At 41.6% G+C, this 19,159-nt stretch overlaps 1 protein-coding gene across 1 annotated transcript; it reads left to right on the top strand.

Annotated features, from left to right (window-relative positions):
• LOC138419149 (zinc finger protein 91-like) lies at window positions 1–18,788 on the top strand. Its single transcript, XM_069551420.1, is given in 3 exon segments — window positions 1–1,039; window positions 17,268–17,316; window positions 17,467–18,788. Coding segments are annotated over 3 exon segments (2,343 nt in total). The 5' UTR covers window positions 1–67.
• Window positions 18,789–19,159: the final 371 nt, after the last annotated feature.

Raw genomic sequence — 19,159 nt, 5'->3', positions numbered from 1 at the left:
TAGTCAAGATCAGCAAATCCACACTGGCAAGAAACCTTATGAATGTAAAGAATGTGAAAAAGCATTTATGTGTTACTCAAACCTTAGTCGACATCAGCGCATTCACACTGGGGAGAGGCCTTATAAATGTACAGAGTGTGGCAAAGCCTTTAATCAGAAGTCATGTCTTACTGATCACCAGAGAATTCATACTGGAGAGAAACCTTATAAATGTAAAGAATGCGGAAAAGCCTTCAGTCGCTACTCAACTCTTACTCAACACCAGCGAATTCATACTGGAGAGAAGCCTTATGAATGTCAAGAATGTGGAAAAGCCTTCAGTTACTACTCAGCTCTTCATGAACACCAGCGAATTCATACTGGAGAGAAGCCTTATAAATGTAAAGAATGCAGAAAAGCCTTCAGTCACTACTCAACTCTCATTGAACACCAGAGTATTCATACTGCGGAGAGGCCTTATAAATGTAAGTGTTGTGGCAAAGACTTTAGCAAGCACTCACGTCTTACTCGCCATCAGAGTATTCATACTGGAGAGAGGCCTTATAAATGTGAGGATTGTGGCAAAGCGTTTAGACAGCACTCATATCTTACTAAACATCAACTAATCCATACTGGAGAGAAATCTTATATATGTAAAGAATGTGGAAAAGCCTTCAGTTACCACTCAACTCTTACTGAACACCAGAGAATTCATACTGGAGAGAAGCCTTATAAATGTCAAGAATGTGGAAAAGCCTTCAGTTACTACTCAACTCTTACTCAACACCAGCGAATTCATACCGGAGAGAAGCCTTATAAATGCATAGAATGTGTAAAAGCCTTCAGTCACTACTCAAATCTTACTCAACACCAGAGAATGCATACTGGGGAGAGGCCTTATAAATGTAAGGATTGTGGCAAAGACTTTAGCAAGCACTCAGGTCTAACTTACCATCAGAGAATTCATACTGTAGAGAAACCTTAGAAATGTAAAGAATGTGCAAAAGCCTTCATCAAGCACTCACGTCTTACTCAACATCAGAGAATTCATACTGGAGAAGTGGTAAAGGCTTAATCTGAGCTCTCACCTTATTAGACAGAGAGCACGTACTGGAGAGAAACCCTACTAATAAGTGATGGAAGAAGTTTGTCCTAAACATACACTTCAGAAAATACAAGACCTTTTATTTAAGAAGACAAGGAATGACATAAGGAAAATGTAGAAAAGCATTTAATAACAATTAAATCTAAATAAACAGAAATTGCGCACTAGAAAAAGTGAAAGTCGCTCAGTTGTTTCCAACTCTTTGCAACCCCATGGACTGTGTCCATGGAATTCTCCAGGTCAGAATAGCGGAATGGGAGGTGGATTCTTTACCAACTAGGCATCAGGGAAGCCCACGCAATAGAAGCATTTCCTCAATCCTGTTTTTTCAAGTTCCTCTTCAGGAGAAGTATTGTAGAGAGTAATCCATAGTTAAAACAGATAGAAAATTGATATGTTAGTATGGATCACAAGATGAAGGTTGGTATTTAGAAATGTACAAATAGTAGCAATATATCTTTGTTTATATTGACATGATTTGTGATTGTTTGAAAACCAAAATCAATGTGATTCAACTCTCAAATTACTCCATGCTGCTATGCTTCATTTCTAATGTGTATGCAAAGTTATGTTTTTGATGGTTGCTATCTCAAAGATGAGAAAAGGCCTTCAATCCTAGGGAGAAATCACTTATATTTATTCTCCACTAGAAGATTAAGGACACAGGAATGTAACATGTACATCTAAATGGAGGCGTTAGTCATTCATGTCAAACATCCCTGTAGGTCACCATGAGCTAAGTGTTCAGGGAGAAATTCCACATATTATAGTAAGATGTGTATTTTCAATAGTTATGTCACTTGCTATTTAAGTAAAATACAATGACAGTTCACTGAAATCTTGATGTATCTTTATAATATCAACAGAAGTCATGAATATTAGTTGACATGTTTCAAATAAAGACATCTCTGATCCCCTAGAAATGTATGGAAATCGGTCACAGAAAAGTCATGTAATTAGTGTATGACTTGTTTCATAAATGATTAACCTCCATTTTGTAACCATAAGAATCACAGTTTGCAGATCATTGTAACAGAGGAATGAATATCATTGTTTATGCTTGTAATCTATATTTTATTCAGTTAAATAGTGGGTTGGAAAAGGTTTCATTCTGACTGTGTGATATAACATGTTAATAAAACTGGACGGTTTCTTGTGATGAAGTTAGTGTGTAATGAAGTGTCAACCTACCGATTTAAGGTTGAAGGGAAAATACCTAACAATAAACTCTTTGTTAGCACAGAGGGATGATACCTGTCACAATTAGTTTCCATCCTGCCTTTAAGCCTCAAATACTTGGATATTTCCCATCATTTCTCCATTGTACTCCTCCCCTCCCCCATAACTACTGGGATATTGTGATGGTTCTAAGGATCATACAGAGTATTGTTGAGAGTTTACCTGAACTACTCCATGCTGCTGCTGCCTCCGCGTCTGTCTGGGGAGCAGGCAGCCTGCAGGTCCTTGAACTCACACCAGCCAGTCCTGTGAACGCCTGTGCTAGATGACCACCCACCCTGAGACCAGCAGTCGTGCTGAACCCCAGGGTCTACTGCACAGGCCCCCCTTCAATGACACCCTCAGAGCTCTAGATTCCTGCTCCTCTTGGTTTGAATGGACCGATCCACACTCAGCCTGGAGAGCCCACAGCACTTCACCCAGGGCCCCTTAGAAAGGCCTGAACCCGAAGTACTGGAGCTTTCTCTGCCGGGTTCTAGCCTTGACCTTCCTCAGGGGCCCTCAAGGCTTCCCGTGAATTCTCTCAGGACCTAGAGTCATAAACTCTTCTACTTCAATTGTCCATTGTTCTTCTGTTAGCTAAAACTTTTTAGGGGCTCATTTAAGCAAATGTAAATTTAACAAAGTCACAAAAAGCATAATTAAAAGCCATGATGGGAAAGTTCTGAACCAAGATTTATAAAATCTTGCCCTGTATAATTCTTAGCACAAGTTTCTTGTCTAGGCTTAAAGGAACTGTTTTCTCATGGCCTTGGCATACTTTGAATGCAATATATAAATATCTGAACATATATACATCATATAATTTATATAACACACATTGAATACAATATATAAATATCTGAAGGTATACACGTTAGCAGTGAGAAAACCAAGAAGGAATATGGGAGTGTATGTGTATTCATACACATTTAACATAGAGAATTTAGAAAGGCTAGATCAAAACTGGTCATTTTAGACTTGCAGATGATTGACTAAAAACTGCAAAACTTCTCAATTTGTCAATTAATCTGTTTTGTCTATTTTTCATGGAATTCATGTCCTTAAATATTAGGAGGTTACATTTTTTAAGGAACTTCCACACTGTCCTCGCCCTGTGACTGCCCCAGTTTACATTCCCTCCAGCTGTGTAGGAGGTTCCCTGATCTCCAAGCCTCGTCAGCGTTTACAATATTAGTGGGCTCTTTGCTAACTGTTATTCTGACTGGCATGAGATGACGCATCATTGTAGCTTTGTTTTGCATTTCTTATTGTTTAGCGCTGGTGAGCATCTTTCATTTCCCTCTTGCCCATCTAAAAGAGCAAGTTGCCCCACCCAGGTTCAGCAGTTGTGGCACACAGGCTTAGCTGCCCCAATGCATGTGGAGTATTCCTGGACCAGGGATCAATCCCACATCCCCTGCACTGTCAGATGGGTTCTCCACCACTGGGTGACCTGTGTGTTTAGCTTTTTTCCTTTTGAGATGCATGTATATTTTGTATTGGAATATAATTGCTTTACAATGTTGTGTTAGTTTCTGCTGTACAACATCATCAATCAGCCATAAGTATATATGAATCTGCTCCCTCTTGAACCTCCCTCCCGTGATCTCCATTTCACCCCTCTGGTCAGCACAGAGCACCAAGCTGAGCTCCCTGTGCTATCCAGCAGCTTCCCACTAGCTCCCTGTTTTAACCATCAGTTCAGTTCATTTCACTTGCTCAGTCATGTCCAAGTGTTTGCCACCCCATGGACTGCAGCACGCCAGGCCTCCCTGTCCATCACCAACTCGCAGAGTTTACTCAAACTCGTGTCCACTGAGTCGATGATGCCATCCAACCATCTCATCCTCGGTCGTCCTCTTCTCCTCCCCACTTCAATCATTCCCAGCATCAGAGGCTTTTCAAATGAGTCAGCTTTTCGCATGAGGTGGCCAAAGGACTGGAGTTTCAGCTTTAGCATCAGTCCTTCCAATGAACACCCAGGATTGATCTCCCTTAGGATGGACTGGCTGGATCTCCGTGCAGTCCAAGGGCTTCGCAAGAGTCTTCTCCAGCATTTCAGCCATGGTAGTGTAAGTGTGTCAGGAAGGCTCTTCAGTTTGTCCCCCTCTTCTCCTACCGTGTCCACACATCTGTTCTCTATATTTGGACAAATATTGTCGTAACAGATATACATGGAATCTAAAAAAATGGTGTTGATGAACTTATTTACTGAGCAGGAATATAGGCGCAACGGTAGTTCTTAAGCTTTGGGATGTTAAGCTTTCAAGGCATAAAATACATGGACAATCGTGGCATGCATTTTATGAAGTGAAAGAAGCCCATTCAAAAATGCTACAGAAAGTAGCAATTTTACAATATGACACTTTGGTGTAGGTAAATGTTCATATGTGCTCAGTGGTGTCTGAGTCTTTGTGAGCCCAGGGGCTGTAGCCTGCCAGGCTCCTCTGTCCATAGATTTCCCAGGAAAGGATACTAGAGTGGGTTTCCATTTCTTCCTCCAGGGCATCTTCCTGATCCAAGGATGGAACCTGCATCACCTGGATGTCCTGAATCGGCAGGTAGAAAGTTCTTCCCACTCAGTCACCTGGGAATCTAGTAGGAAATATAGAAGAGATTAAAAAGGTCTGTGGTTGCCATGGGTTTCAAAGGAAGGATTATGAATATCCTAAATCTAGAGAACTTTCAGGACCGTGAAGTAATTTGTGTTAAACTGTTGTGATGGGCACATGTTATTATACATTTATCCAGAGGTATGGAGTGCACATCCCTAAAAGAGAAACATAAGGGTAAACTAAAGAGTTTATATATTTAGTATCCATGTAGATTCATCAGTGGTAACAAATGCTCACTCTGGTGGGGAAAGGTAAGAAGGGAGATTGTCCACGTGTGCGAACAAGAGTCATATGGGTATGGGAAAAGTCTATACCTTATTCTCAACTCTGCTGTGAAACGAAATCTTCTACAAAGTTGGTACTGGTGCATGCACACTGAATATTTTTTAGAATATATAATATTAGAAAGATGGACATGCTTCTAACTTTAATTTCTCCTTAGTCATTATACTTTAAAGGTGTGAGAAAATAGAGCTCTCTAAATGGCACAGACAACAAACTGTAGCAGGTGATTCATAAAACCTAGAAAAACACACACACAGGAAGTAGAACAAGGCTCTCACGTGTTAATTCATGTTAATGTAACTTAAACGACAACACGGATCATTATTTCCTTGGTTGGTCATCAGATAGCATTTAGGGCATCATTTTCAAAGGCATTTGTCTCTGCCCACACACACTTGTTAACCTAGCATGTCCTGCTCAGTTCAGTTCAGTTCAGCTGCTCAGTCCTGTCCTACTTTTTGTGACCCCATAGACTGCAGCTCGCCAGGCCTCCTGCTGCCTCTGGTTTATTTTCAAAGAAAGCTGTGTTGGAATCACCTCCAGGCTCCTGGTCTCTGAAGTTGGAGGTGCCACAGCTGCAGAGAGGTGGTCACAATGCAAATCATTTTGTGAAAACGTGTGTCCCCAGGCTGCAGAGAGGGGTGAAAACAACTAAGGACATAGGAGATCTTTGGGAAGAAGTCTGCAAATAAAGCCTGGCAGGAACCCATGACCCCCAGGTGATTCCCACCACTCATGTCTCCCTTCCCCTCCGCCAAGGTGTAGGCACAGGCGAGGACCACCACACCCATCCTAGAAAGAGCCCCTCCCCAGGGAATCAGGTTGACCTTTGCTTCTATAATTGCCCGCCCTAAATCCTCCCTTCCTGAGGTCTCAGATGTGCCAAATGTGAGGTTTCCCTCAGGGCTCCTGAATGCAGGTCTTCCTCTTGCATTTTTTTAAAACCCTGGTAGGCTGAGTCAGGTAGCCCAGAAGTAGGGTCCATTGTGTCTAGTGAATTGTTCTGAGGCCTGCTCTCTGTAATGTAAAAAGGAAGGAGAGGAACTAGCCGGGAAGATCTGCCAATAGAGTGGAGCAGCAGGATGTGATTAGCATATCAGGTTAGTCTTGATTACCCACTACAGATCAGGAACACAGAAAGTCAGCAAAGAGCTCAGAAAAGGGTGAGAGAAACAAGAAAACGTTTTCTTCTTTTTCACTGCAGCAGTTGCAGGTTAAACGGCTGTATGGATGCTTTTGAAGGTATTTTCTCAACATGCAGATGTGAGTTTGAGACGTCGTATCCCCACAGAAGACACAGAGCAGGAGGAAGAAGAGGAGGAAATGGCAGCTTTTCAGGTAATTGTCCTGTCCCGGCTGTGGGGCTGTGTCTGCTTTTCCTCCTGACATGCCTGGACTGAGAACCTGCAAACCTTTCGTTCTCTGCTTCTAAGTTTTCTGCCTGGAGTGCTTGTTATCACCTTCTCATTCACCCCCTTTTTTTTTAAATTTTAAATAGTGAAAACCAGCTCTTCAGGTTTCGTCTCACTCATATTCCAGAGCCTTTTCTCCATTGTGTGTATCCTGGCTTTCTATAGAGCATGATGAATTCTCAACATTAAATAGTGACTTTCAATGTTCAATACATTCCCTTTGTGAGAGATCAATACAGGGAGGCACTGGTATCTGTGATTCCCACTGGGATGTGGTTCAGTGTTAGGATCTTAGAGAAGTCGGGGAAATGCCGTGATGAATTTACGTGTGGATGCAATTCAGCTCTCTAGAACAGGAGTAAGAAAATGCCCTTGTTCATAGAATGAACTCAGCATTCCTGAATTTTTCAGAAGTTAAAGTAGCAGAGACAATCCTCTATACCGATAAGGAAAATATACTACTTAAGTGGACTATTAAGCAACAGATCATGGGAGGTATACAGGAGGTGGAACTTGCAGAAAGCTGACATTTTTCATGGTAGATTGAGATCACGGTTTTCCTAATATTGCCAAGAAGCCTGGCAGTGATATGCATTTTTACATGTACTCTTACCCCGTGACCTCTGATGTTCACTGGTTCAGGTGCTTCTGGGAGATTTCCACGCTATGAAATTCATTTTTTTAATTTTTTGTCTTGAACAAGGGTCTTGGAAAGAAAAATGATGGATATGCCTATCACAGTTAATGAGGAAATGCCGTATCTTCTTAGTTACTCTGCTTTGAGAAATAAACACTGTCAGCTAAGGCAGATGCACACTTTGAGAGATGGGCATTAAGTTTTATTTGGGGCAAAATGAGGACAGCAGCCCAGGAGAAAGCATCTCAGAGAACTCTGAGAAACTGCTCCAAAGAGCCAGTGGGGGAAGGTCAGTATGTGACTTTAGTGAAGGGGGAGTTCAGTGCAATCAAGCACTTACTTTACAAAAGTTTTCTGGCCAGTCGTGAGGAACTGAATTCATCACTTAGTGGTTTAGTGCTTTTCTAGATATGAAGAGATGCAAGGATTGGGATCATGAAAGCAGTTCCTGAAAATATCTGACTCTCCAAAGACCTGTTCCACCAGATTCCCTGGAGCAGAGTGCCTCAATCCACCCTAAACTACGAGTAGGGGACAGAAGTCAGTTGCAGCACCATAGGGTTCATTCTCCCCAGAGGCAGATGGCAAACGCCCTTGTTGTTGCTCAGTTCAGTTCAGTCACTCAGCCGTCTCTGACTTTTTGCAACCCCATGAATCACAGCCTGCCAGGCCTCCCTATCCATCAACAACTCCCGAAGTTCACTTAGACTCACATCCATCGAGTCAGTGATGCCATCCAGCCATCTCATCCTCTGTCGTCCCATTCTCCTCCTGTCCCCAATCCCTCCCAGCATCAGAGTCTTTTCCAATGAGTCAGCTCTTCACATGAGGTGGCCAAAGCACTGGAGTTTCAGCTTTAGCATCATTCCTTCCAAAGAAATGCCCGGGCTGATCTTCTTCAGAATGGACTGGTTGGATCTCCTTGAAGTCTAAGGGACTCTCAAGAGTCTTCTCCAACACTGCAGTTCAAAAGCATCAATTCTTCAGCACTCAGCCTTCTTCACAGTCCAACTCTCACATCCATACATGACCACAGGAAAAACCATAACCTTGACTAGACGAACCTCAGTCAGAAAAGTAATGTCTCTGCTTTTAAATATGCTATCTAGGTTGGTCATAACGTTTCTTCCAAGGAGCAAGCGTCTTTCAATTTCATGGATGCAGTCACCATCTGCAGTGATTTTAGAGCCCCAAAGTATACAGTCTGAGACTATTTCCACTGTTTCCCCATCTATTTCTCATGAAGTGATGGGACCGAGTGTCATGACCTTTGTTTTCTGAATGTTGAGCTTTAAGCCAACATTTTCCCTCTCCTCTTTGATTTTCATCAAGAGGATTTTAGTTCCTCTTCACTTTCTGCCATAAGGGTGGTGTCATCTGCATATCTGACGTTATTGATATTTCTCCTGGCAATCTTGACTCCAGCTTGTGTTTCTTCAGTCCAGCGTTTCTCATGATGTTCTCTGCATAGAGGTTAAATAAGCAGGGTGACATATACAGTCTTGACGCACTCCTTTTCCTATTTGGAACCAGTCTGATATTCCAAGTGTTACTAAGTGTTACTTAGTGTTAGTTCTAAGTGTTACTTCCTGACGTGCATACCGATTTCCTCAAGAGGCAGGTCAGGTGGTCTGGTATTCCCATCTCTTTCAGAATTTTCCACATTTTATTGTGATCCACACAGTCAAAGGCTTTGGCATAGTCAATAAAGCAGAAATAGATGTTTTTTCTGGAACTCTCTAGCTTTTTCCATGATCCATCGGATGTTGACAATTTGATCTCTGGTTCCTCTGCCTTTTCCAAAACCAGCTTGAACATCAGGAAGTTCACGGTTCATGTATTGCTGAAGCGTGGCTTGGAGAATTTTGAGCATTACTTTACTAGCATGTGAGATGAGTGCAATTGTGTGGTAGTTCGAGCATTCTTTGGCATTGCCTTTCTTTGGGATATGAATGAAGACGAACCTTTTCCAGTCCTATGGCCACTGCTGAGTTTTCCAGATTTGCTGGCATATTGAGTGCAGCACTTTCACAGCATCATCTTTCATTTGAAACAGCTCAACTGGAATTCCATCACCTCCACTAGTTTTGTTCCTAGTGATGCTTTCTAAGGCCCACTTGACTTCACATTCCAGGATGTCTGGCTCTAGATGAGTGATCACACAATCTTGATTATCCAGGTCGTGAAGATCTTTTTTGTACAGTTCTTCTGTGGATTCTTGCCACCTCTTCTTAATATTTTCTGCTTCTGTAGGTCCATACCATTTCTGTCCTTTATCGAGCCCACCTTTGCATGAAATGTTCCCTTGGTATCTCTGGTTTTCTTGAAGAGATCTCTAGTCTTTCCCATTCTGTTGTTTTCCTCTATTTCTTTGCAATGATCTCTGAAGGAGGCTTTCTTAATCTCTTCTTGCTATTCTTTGGAACTCTGCATTCAGATGCTTATATCTTTCCTTTTCTCCTTTGCTTTTCTCTTCCCTTCTTTTCACAGCTATTTGTAAGTCTCCTGAGACAGCCATTTCGCTTTTTTGCATTCCTTTTCCATGGGGATGGTCTTGATCCTTGTCTCTTGTACAATATCATGAACCTCATGCCATAGATCATCAGGCACTCTATCAGAACTAGGCCCTTAAGTCTATTTCTCACTTCCACTGTAAAATCTTAAGGGATTTGATTTAGGTCATACCTGAATGGTCTAGTCATTTTCCCTGCTTTCTTCAATTTCAGTCTGAATTTGGTAATAAGGAATTCATGATCTGAGCCACAGTCAGCTCCTGGTCTTGTTTTTATTGACTGTATAGAGCTTCTCCATCTTTGGATGCAAAGAATATAATCACTCTGATTTTGGTGTTGACATCTGGTGATGTCGATGTGTAGAGTCTTCTCTTGTGTTGTTGGAAGAGGGTGTTTGCTATGACCAGTGCATTTTCTTGGCAAAACTCTACTAGTCTTTGCCCTGCTTCATTCCACATTCCAAGGCCAAATTTGCCTGATACTGCAGGTGTTTCTTGACTTCCTACTTTTGCATTCCAGTCCCCTATAATGGAGAGGACATCTTTTTTGGGTGTTAGTTCTAAAAGGTCTTGTTCAGTCGCTGGCAATGCTTTCAGAAAGTGCCAATTTGTAGTTGAGAACACTCCTGTGTATTTAATAGAGATGCTGGGATTTGGGAGTGGGGATTTTCATCACTCAAGCCCAGGTCTGATCATTTGCAGTACACTCCACTCTCACATCACAGATAGATAGAGTCTCATCACATTTCAGCATTTTCCAAAATGTTTACAAGAATCATATTACTGCTTATCTATGTTCAGCTGTGCTAATTTTTAAAATATAGTTCCATGCAAATGGTAGTTTTTTGAGGTAATTTAAAAATTCAGAACCAAAGCTGTCTATTTTTTTAATCACTGTGTATGTCTGCAGCCTAGTCTATTTTAAAAAATTAAAATAATATTGTCACATGAGTGTATGTACCTCGGTACTTTGTCTCGTCACAACAAAGATTTGGAGTGACAGACATTAAAGCCCTTGGCGCATCATAGCTCTTGGTCTTGGACAAACCGTGTTTTAGCTTAGGCAAATCAGTGTTACAGCTCTATTTTATTTAGAAGATAGCAGGAGAATCCATCCTTGAAGCGTGAGGGCATGCCAACCCAAGGATGTGAAGAGAAGAGATTGGAGGAGTGGGGGAGGGAGGGAGAAAGAGAGGAAGAGGGCACGAACGTGGGAGAGAAAGAGAGAGAGAAAGCACTTTGGCTCCTGCTTTTATATGTTTTTCCCTCGACCTGGGCCTGCCCTATGCAAATTGGGTTTAGCCCAGGAGTGCTGTTTTTTCAGGAGAAGGCAGTGGCATCCCACTCCTGGTCCTTGGACCCTCCTTGACCTTCCTTGACTTTGAGCCACCACCATTTTGGACTCCTTTTCCCTATTCTACCTACCTAACAATGTCATCCTCAAATATTTATGTACATTTTCAGTCATTTAAAAATTATCCTGATTTTATTGACATGACAATTTGTCTCTTAATAAGTACACAGTCCCATTTTAGTGTATGTCTGTATGCATGAACATGTTAACATCATTTGATTGATCTTTTGTTTTACTTTTTTGAAGATTCCGTGAAGCAGGGAATAGCTACCCACTCCAGTATTCATGCCTTGAGAATCCCATGGACAGAGAAGCGTGGCAAGCTACAGTCCCTGGGCTTGGTAAGAGTAGGACAGGACTGAGTGACTAATACTTTTCTTGTTTTTAGCATTATTTACAAATACAGAAATTTCTATAAACTTTCATTAGAGTTAGCTCTGTGCATTTGTCTATGTTTGATTAAAGTCTAGAGTCACAAACTGAAGTAAAAGTTTCTGTTGCTACTAGGTTGCTCCAGTCGTGTCCGACTCTGTGCGACCCCATAGATGGAAACCCACCAGGCTCCCCCGTCCCTTAAGTTGTCATTTAAAGAATGTTTGTTAAAATATTTGCCAAAAGATGATACAGCAACATTATTGATTTTAAATTATTTCTATTATACATTCAAGTCTCTGAAAACTGTCAGAAAGTAGTATATACCAGATTGTTAAAATGATTCTTGCTGCCGAGGTTACTATCCTATCAGACCTGTAAAATCTGTAAAGCACTTAAAGTTCAAAGTTAAATGTGAATTCTTTCCTTATTATTCTACCTCGTTGCTGTTCACACATTGTCACTCATGGAGCAGAATTTTCAACATTACTCGTTCAAATAAGCTTGTGAAAAATGTGGCACACTGAGCCCACTCCAAAACATTTGGATCAGGAAGTGCTTTGTAAAAATATTTCCTGTTTCTTTTGATAGACAGTTTATCATCTGTCAACTGAGTACAACACTCAGAAATAACTATGCCAATGTTGATCTGATCATATGATTTCTCTTTCAAATCAGAATAATTTCTGTAGTGGTTCATGGATTGTATCTCATCCTCTTTTCTTGGGGCTAAAAATGTGGTAGAAAATATTACTGTGTAAAAATTATATTCTTGTGTAACACCAGACATTCTCCTAAATCAAAACCATTTCTCTTGCTGGTTTCCTCTTGGGTCACATTAGGAAGTCTTCCCATGACCACATGGCACCTGTACTTTGCATTTCAGGGACGGCTGACATTCCAGGATGTGGCCATAGACTTCACTCAAGAGGAGTGGGAATGCCTGGACTTCAGTCAGCGAGAATTGTACAGGGACGTGATGTTAGAGAACTACAGGAACCTGGCCTCCTTGGGTGAGGATAACTGCCTTCCAGAATCCCTTCTCTACCCACTGGGTTTTGGTTCCTGCATTTCTAGAATGTCTCCTAGAATCTTCTGCTCCTTATAATAGTTTCAGATCCCTGCTCTCTATGGGAAAATGGATATTTATGAGTTGAGAAAGAAGACTTCATGATGATTCATTATGATTCTAACTTTTCCTTGATGGAATCTGCCTCCTTCTTCTAGGTTAGTGCTAATTCTGTAGGTTCTGTGGTATAAAAGGGTGCCACTCTCCTTTATAAATCAGATTTCTCCTACTTACTTTGGCCTTAGTAGTACTTGACTAGAATCTCAAGATCTTTTCTTTATGTATTTTCTAGTTAGAAAAGTGCTTCGATAAAGTATTTGGGGATATAATTTTCTAGGCTATATTAACATTCAACCATGCCTTCTCTAGAATGTTAATAATGTAATGAGCAAGGTAACAGTCATGTCTGACTTTTTGCGAGCCTATGGAATAGTCCATGGAATTCTCCAGGGCAGAATACTGGAATGGGTTCCCTTTCCAGAGGATCTTCCCAACCCAGGCATCAAACACAGCTCTCCCACAGTGCAGGTGGCTTCTTTACCAGCTGAGCCACCAGGGAATTTTAATACAGCTTAGGAAATTATGTCCCCACATACTTTAGTTCTAGGCTGTATTAACATTCTACCATGCCTTCTCTGGGCTTCCCAGGTGGCACTAGTGGTAAAGAACCTGCCTGCCAATTCAGGAGACATAAAAGACGTGGGTTTGATCCCTGGGTTGGGAAGAACTCCTGGAGGAGGACATGGCAACCCACTCAGTACTTTTGCCTGGACACTCCCATGGACAGAGGACCCTGGCAGCTACAGTCTATAGGGTGGCAAAGAGTCAGACGTGACTGGCGTGACTTAGCACATGTGCCTTTTCTTTTCACTTGAATACATATTAGATTGGAAACTGATGAATCTCTAGCGAAACGAATATTCCTTGTCCTGATAGCAGGTCTTGTGATCTCTAAGCCAGACCTGGTCACCTTTCTGGAGCAAATGAAGAATCCCTGGGATGTAAGGAGACTGGAGACACCAGCCGTATACACAGGTAGGGGCCAATGGATGAAGCCGACCACTCCACGACAGGTCCAAGGATTAATGAGGAATTCATCTTTGTCATGTGGTTTGGGAAGATCTGCTTCAGTGGAAATGATATTAGAGAAGTCTGGGTTTCTGTTGCTGTCATAGGCGGATATCACCTGTCCCATTCTGTCTCTTTAAATTATTCCTGAATTCATCTCCAGTGATTACTTTTCTCAATCACAGTGAGAACTGAAACCCTTCTTTTGGCCTGTGACAACCTGCATGAATCGATTACTATTCCATTTCGTGGGGGGCGGGGGGCCCCTCGGAAAACTGAACATTTCTGAAAAAGTCTAAGACGCTCCTATTAAAGTTTCTACCTCAAGATGGCAGTGTGTGAGCGGAACTGTAGACATACTGCCAAAGTTCTAGGAATATTGGGGACAGAGTTTGTGGTTGGTTTTTTTTTTTTTTTTTCTGACATAATTTCTAAGACACTGGAAGCTACAAATATGATCTTATAAATTTTAAATTCAAGTAATTTCTTCACTGTATAAACCAAAACCTCCCTAAAGAGAAAGAATGCCAATCTCAAGATTACTTCAAAGTTTCTGTTTTCTTCATATGAACTCATATGAAATGTTAAGTGTATCTGCCCCAATTCCTCAATGCTAAAAGGCTTAACTGAATTGAACTGATCTGAAAAGACTTAAATATATTCAATTAACTCAAAGAATTTTCAAATAAATTGGCATAAGAGCTTAGAACGTTTTCCACCATATTTTTAATGGTTTCAAACTATTATAATGTTTAGATATAGAATCTTTTTAAGACGTTCTTATTGGAGTATAACTCATTTACAATGTTGTACTGCAAAAAGAATCCATTTTACATATAGATATCTACTCTTTTTAAGATTTCCTTCCCAATTCGATCTCCACAGAGCATTGATAGTGTTCACACCACACTTTGAAAGTCTCATTTCTTAATTTCTCAAAAACTGCTTCTTTATTTAATGAATCTTGTTATCAACTTCCACAGACTTTGTCCTACATGTCCTTGCTTTTAGACCTATGTCAGTATCATTTATGATTTTTATATTGAAACATCATATAGAACGTGCTAAAATAAAAAGTGGGTTAAAGAATTAGAGGGCACCTGGTGGCATCAGCATTTAAGATAACTTAAGTGGAAGAGTAGTCATTAGACTGCCTGTCTCTTCTTCATTTAGTGGTTCTTGCAGCTTTTTGTCTTGCTCCTTCCTCTACACCATACTTCTTTGTCGTCCCATTTTGTCAAATTTTCTGGGTTTGTGGTCTGTTCTGTAGGCTGCAGGATCCTAGCTCCTCTTGCTCTGTTGTCTTCCCCCTAGGGGGTGAGGTTGGTCCATAGGCTTGTACCCTTATCCCCTTGATCTGGGCTTTGATTGCTGTTATTGTGACCCATGCCTCCCCAAAATATTGAGGGGAGCTTCCCCTTGGCTCTATGGTTGTCACTGGTCTGTCGGGGTGGGGTCTGATTCCTGGTTTGTGGAGAAGAGCCCCCAGATGTGTTTCTTTGCTGTGATTCTGATCTGTAGTCAAGGCAGGTAGGATTGGAGGACACCCACTGGGAGAGAAGCCACTAAGCATTGCTCTTCTGGGATTGTTCACCTTGGGGTGTGCTCATGCACTGTGTGAGTCTCATGTGACCCCATGTTGGCACTGGATTGGCCCCCTTCAACCATGGGCATGCTGGCACAATTCTCTGGTGCCAGCAGCTTTCACTTTTAGGGATTTACATAAACTGTTTGTGAAAGCAGAGAGATGTGCCCCCTCAGCTGTTGTTTTCACTGGAACACCAGCAGAGATCCAGTGAACTCAGGTCCCAGAATTGCATTCATGGAGCTGGACCTGCTGTGGTGCTCTGGGGGCAGCTCAGACTCTAGCCTGGCCCTTCCCCCTAGTATACATCCCCACAAAGTCTACAGCTGCTAAAGCTACACCTCCCATGTCTGTGGGAGCCCTGGTTGTCCATTCAGATGTTCTGTACGGGCTGAGTTGACAAAGCCAGTTGCAGGTATAAAAGCATGGTTTGTGTAACCGTTAGGAGACTTCAGTTTTCCTTCCTTAACCCTGGGGCTGGCTGAGCTTTCAATTCCTTCTATGTATGTGGGCCACCCACAGGTGTCTGCTCCAGAAGCTGCCCCAGAGCACAGGACTCTGCTGATTGTGGAGGAGGTGCATGGGGGGAGGCAGTGGCTGGAGCTCAATAGAGCCCATCTGGGTGGTGGCCCTTCGTAGTGCTGGGAGAGGAGGGGCCACCACAGGGGGAGAGGGGCTGCAATGGTGGGTCTTCCCTTTGGGCATCAGTCAACAAAGGCGCTCTGCTCTCTGGTGGTCAGTCTTCCTCCGTAAGATTCTAGTTATAGAGCTCCTCCCTCACCCCCGGCCCTTCAGGATGTCTCCTCACAGCCCACAGCAGTCCTCTGCCTGGCTATGCTCTCCAGACCCCACATTTCAGCACCCAGCCTTTGATGTAGCAGCAGATACCCTCTCAGGCTGGGTGGGCAGGGCTGGCATCAGTACCCTGTGTACAGGTCTTACTCTGTCCTGCTGCCACAGACTGTTGCCGTGTTCTCTTCCCACAGAGAATGAGGTTCCCCTTCTGTCCCAGTTGAGCTCACACCAGCCCCAGTAGATAGGAATAGTAGATAAGAAAACTTTCATTTGATATATTTCAGCTGTGTCTTCTCATAACACCTGTGGTTTGATGTCAAAGAATCCAAGATTAGAAAACTTAATACAAAAAGCAAACCTAGGAATATATGAAAGAGCTTACCTTGGAAACGAACATTTAATGAAAGCCCGGGAATATATGGGGGTATGTGAAAGACCGAGAAGATGTTTATATGGACAGAAAGAAACCAAGACAGTTTCACACAATGCGGACATTACTGCCATAAGAAATGATCAATATGAGTCAAACTGTGGAAAACACCCATTTCAGTTATCAACAGCTGCAGAGAAGTGTATCTGTTCATCCAAAGGCTTAAATCAGTTTTTGAAACATACACATTCTCTGAAGGGAAATGTGAAAAATCTAGAAAGTCATCCAGTCTCTATTGCAAATACTCATGCAAACCACTCTGAACACAGGCTTCAATTACACATACATTCAAGCACGTCTGAAAATCAGAAATTTAATAATGATGGGGAAAACTCACAAAATAATCAGCTTGAGGGATCTGTGACCAAGGGGTCATTATTCTTCTATCAACAGACTGTTTCTCTCCATTCCAAAATGTGTAATGTTGATATTAATGGAAAAGAGTTAATCCCACCATCACTTGTCAATACACATCATGATACGGTTAATACGGAACAACTTCTCACGTGTAATAACACGAGTCAGGCCTTAAGTAAGAGCTCTACCCCCAATAATTACAAGAATATTTACGGTGGAGTGAGAAGCCATGCATGCAATGAAACTGGGTGTACAACTGAACAAGACTCTAACCCTATGAAACATCAGGGACCTCAATCTTCAGACAAAGATTCTAACAATAGTACATGGAGGAATATCTTTTACCAAACATCAAGTCTTCCACTAAATGAGAGTACACATACTGGAGAGAAGACTTACAATTGTGAATATGGTGATGTCTCTAATCAGTCTTCAAATCTCACTCAACAGCAGAGTATTCAGAATCCACAGAAAAGTTACAAGTGTAAGCAATGTGAGAAAGCCTTTACTAACTCATCCAGTCTAAGTAGACACAGGAAAATTCATTCAGGATGGAAACCTTTGAAATACACACAGTGTGGCAACACCTCTAAGCAGAATTCAGAGCTTAGTCAAGATCAGCAAATCCACACTGGCAGGAAACCTTATGAATGTAAAGAGTGTGAAAAAGCATTTATGTGTTACTCAAACCTTAGTCGACATCAGCGCATTCACACTGGGGAGAGGCCTTATAAATGTACAGAGTGTGGCAAAGCCTTTATTCGGAAGTCATATCTTAGTGAGCACCAGAGAATTCATACTGGAGAGAAACCTTATAAATGTAAAGAATGCGGAAAAGCCTTCAGTCGCTGCTCAACTCTTACACAACACCAGCGAATTCATACTGGAGAGAAGCCTTATAAATGTAAAGAATGTGGAAAAGCCTTCAGTCACTACTCAGCTCGTCATGAACACCAGCGAATTCATTCTGGAGAGAAGCCTTATAAATGTAAAGAATGCGGAAAAGCCTTCAGTCGCTGCTCAACTCTTACTGAACACCAGCGAATTCATACTGGAGAGAAGCCTTATAAATGCAAAGAATGTGGAACAGCCTTCAGTTACTACTCAGCTCTTCATGAACACCAGCGAATTCATACTGGAGAGAAGCCTTATAAATGTAAAGAATGCAGAAAAGCCTTCAGTCACTACTCAACTCTTATTGAACACCAGAGAATTCATACTGGGGAGAGGCCTTATAAATGTAAGTGTTGTGGCAAAGACTTTAGCAAGCACTCACGTCTTACTCGCCATCAGAGAATTCATACTGGAGAGAGGCCTTATAAATGTGAGGATTGTGGCAAAGCGTTTAGACACGACTCAGGTCTTACTAAACATCAAGTAACACATACTGGAGAGAAATCTTATAAATGTAAAGAATGCGGAAAAGCCTTCAGTTACCACTCAACTCTTACTCAACACCAGAGAATTCATACTGGAGAGAGGCCTTATAAATGTGAGGATTGTGGCAAAGCGTTTAGACATGACTCAGGTCTTACTAAACATCAAGTAACACATACTGGAGAGAAATCTTATAAATGTAAAGAATGCGGAAAAGCCTTCAGTTACCACTCAACTTTTACTCAACACCAGAGAATTCATACTGGAGAGAAGCCTTATAAATGTCAAGAATGTGGAAAAGCCTTCAGTTACCACTCAACTCTTACTCAACACCAGAGAATTCATACTGGAGAGAAGCCTTATAAATGTCAAGAATGTGGAAAAGCCTTCAGTTACTACTCAACTCTTACTCAACACCACCGAATTCATACTGGAGAGAAGCCTTATAAATGTATAGAATGCGGAAAAGCCTTCAGGCAGTACTCAAATCTTACTCAACACCAGAGAATTCATACTGGGGAGAGGCCTTATAAATGTAAGGATTGTGGCAAAGACTTTAGCAGTTACTCAGGTCTAACTTACCATCAGAGAATTCATACTTTAGAGAAACCTTAGAAATGTAAAGAATGTGGAAAAACCTTCATCGGGCACTCACGTCTTACTCAACATCAGAGAATTCCTACTGGAGAAGTGGCAAAGACTTTAATCTGAGCTCTCACCTTATTAGACAGAGAGCACGTACTGGAGAGAAACCCTACTAATAAGTGATGGAAGAAGTTTGTCCTAAACATACACTTCAGAAAATACAAGACCTTTTATTTAAGAAAGATAAGGAATGACATAAAGAAAATGTAGAAAAGTATTTAATAAAAATTAAATCTAAATAAATATCAGAAATTGCAGACTAGAAAAAGTGAAAGTCGCTCAGTTGTTTCCAACTCTTTGCAACCCCATGGACTGTGTCCATGGAATTTTCCAGGCCAGAA

Source organism: Ovis canadensis, chromosome 14 (assembly GCF_042477335.2).
Source record: "Ovis canadensis isolate MfBH-ARS-UI-01 breed Bighorn chromosome 14, ARS-UI_OviCan_v2, whole genome shotgun sequence".
Classification (NCBI taxonomy): domain Eukaryota; kingdom Metazoa; phylum Chordata; class Mammalia; order Artiodactyla; family Bovidae; genus Ovis; species Ovis canadensis.
The sequence above is the reverse complement of the archived record's forward strand: the minus strand, read 5'-3'. Positions and strand labels throughout refer to the sequence as shown.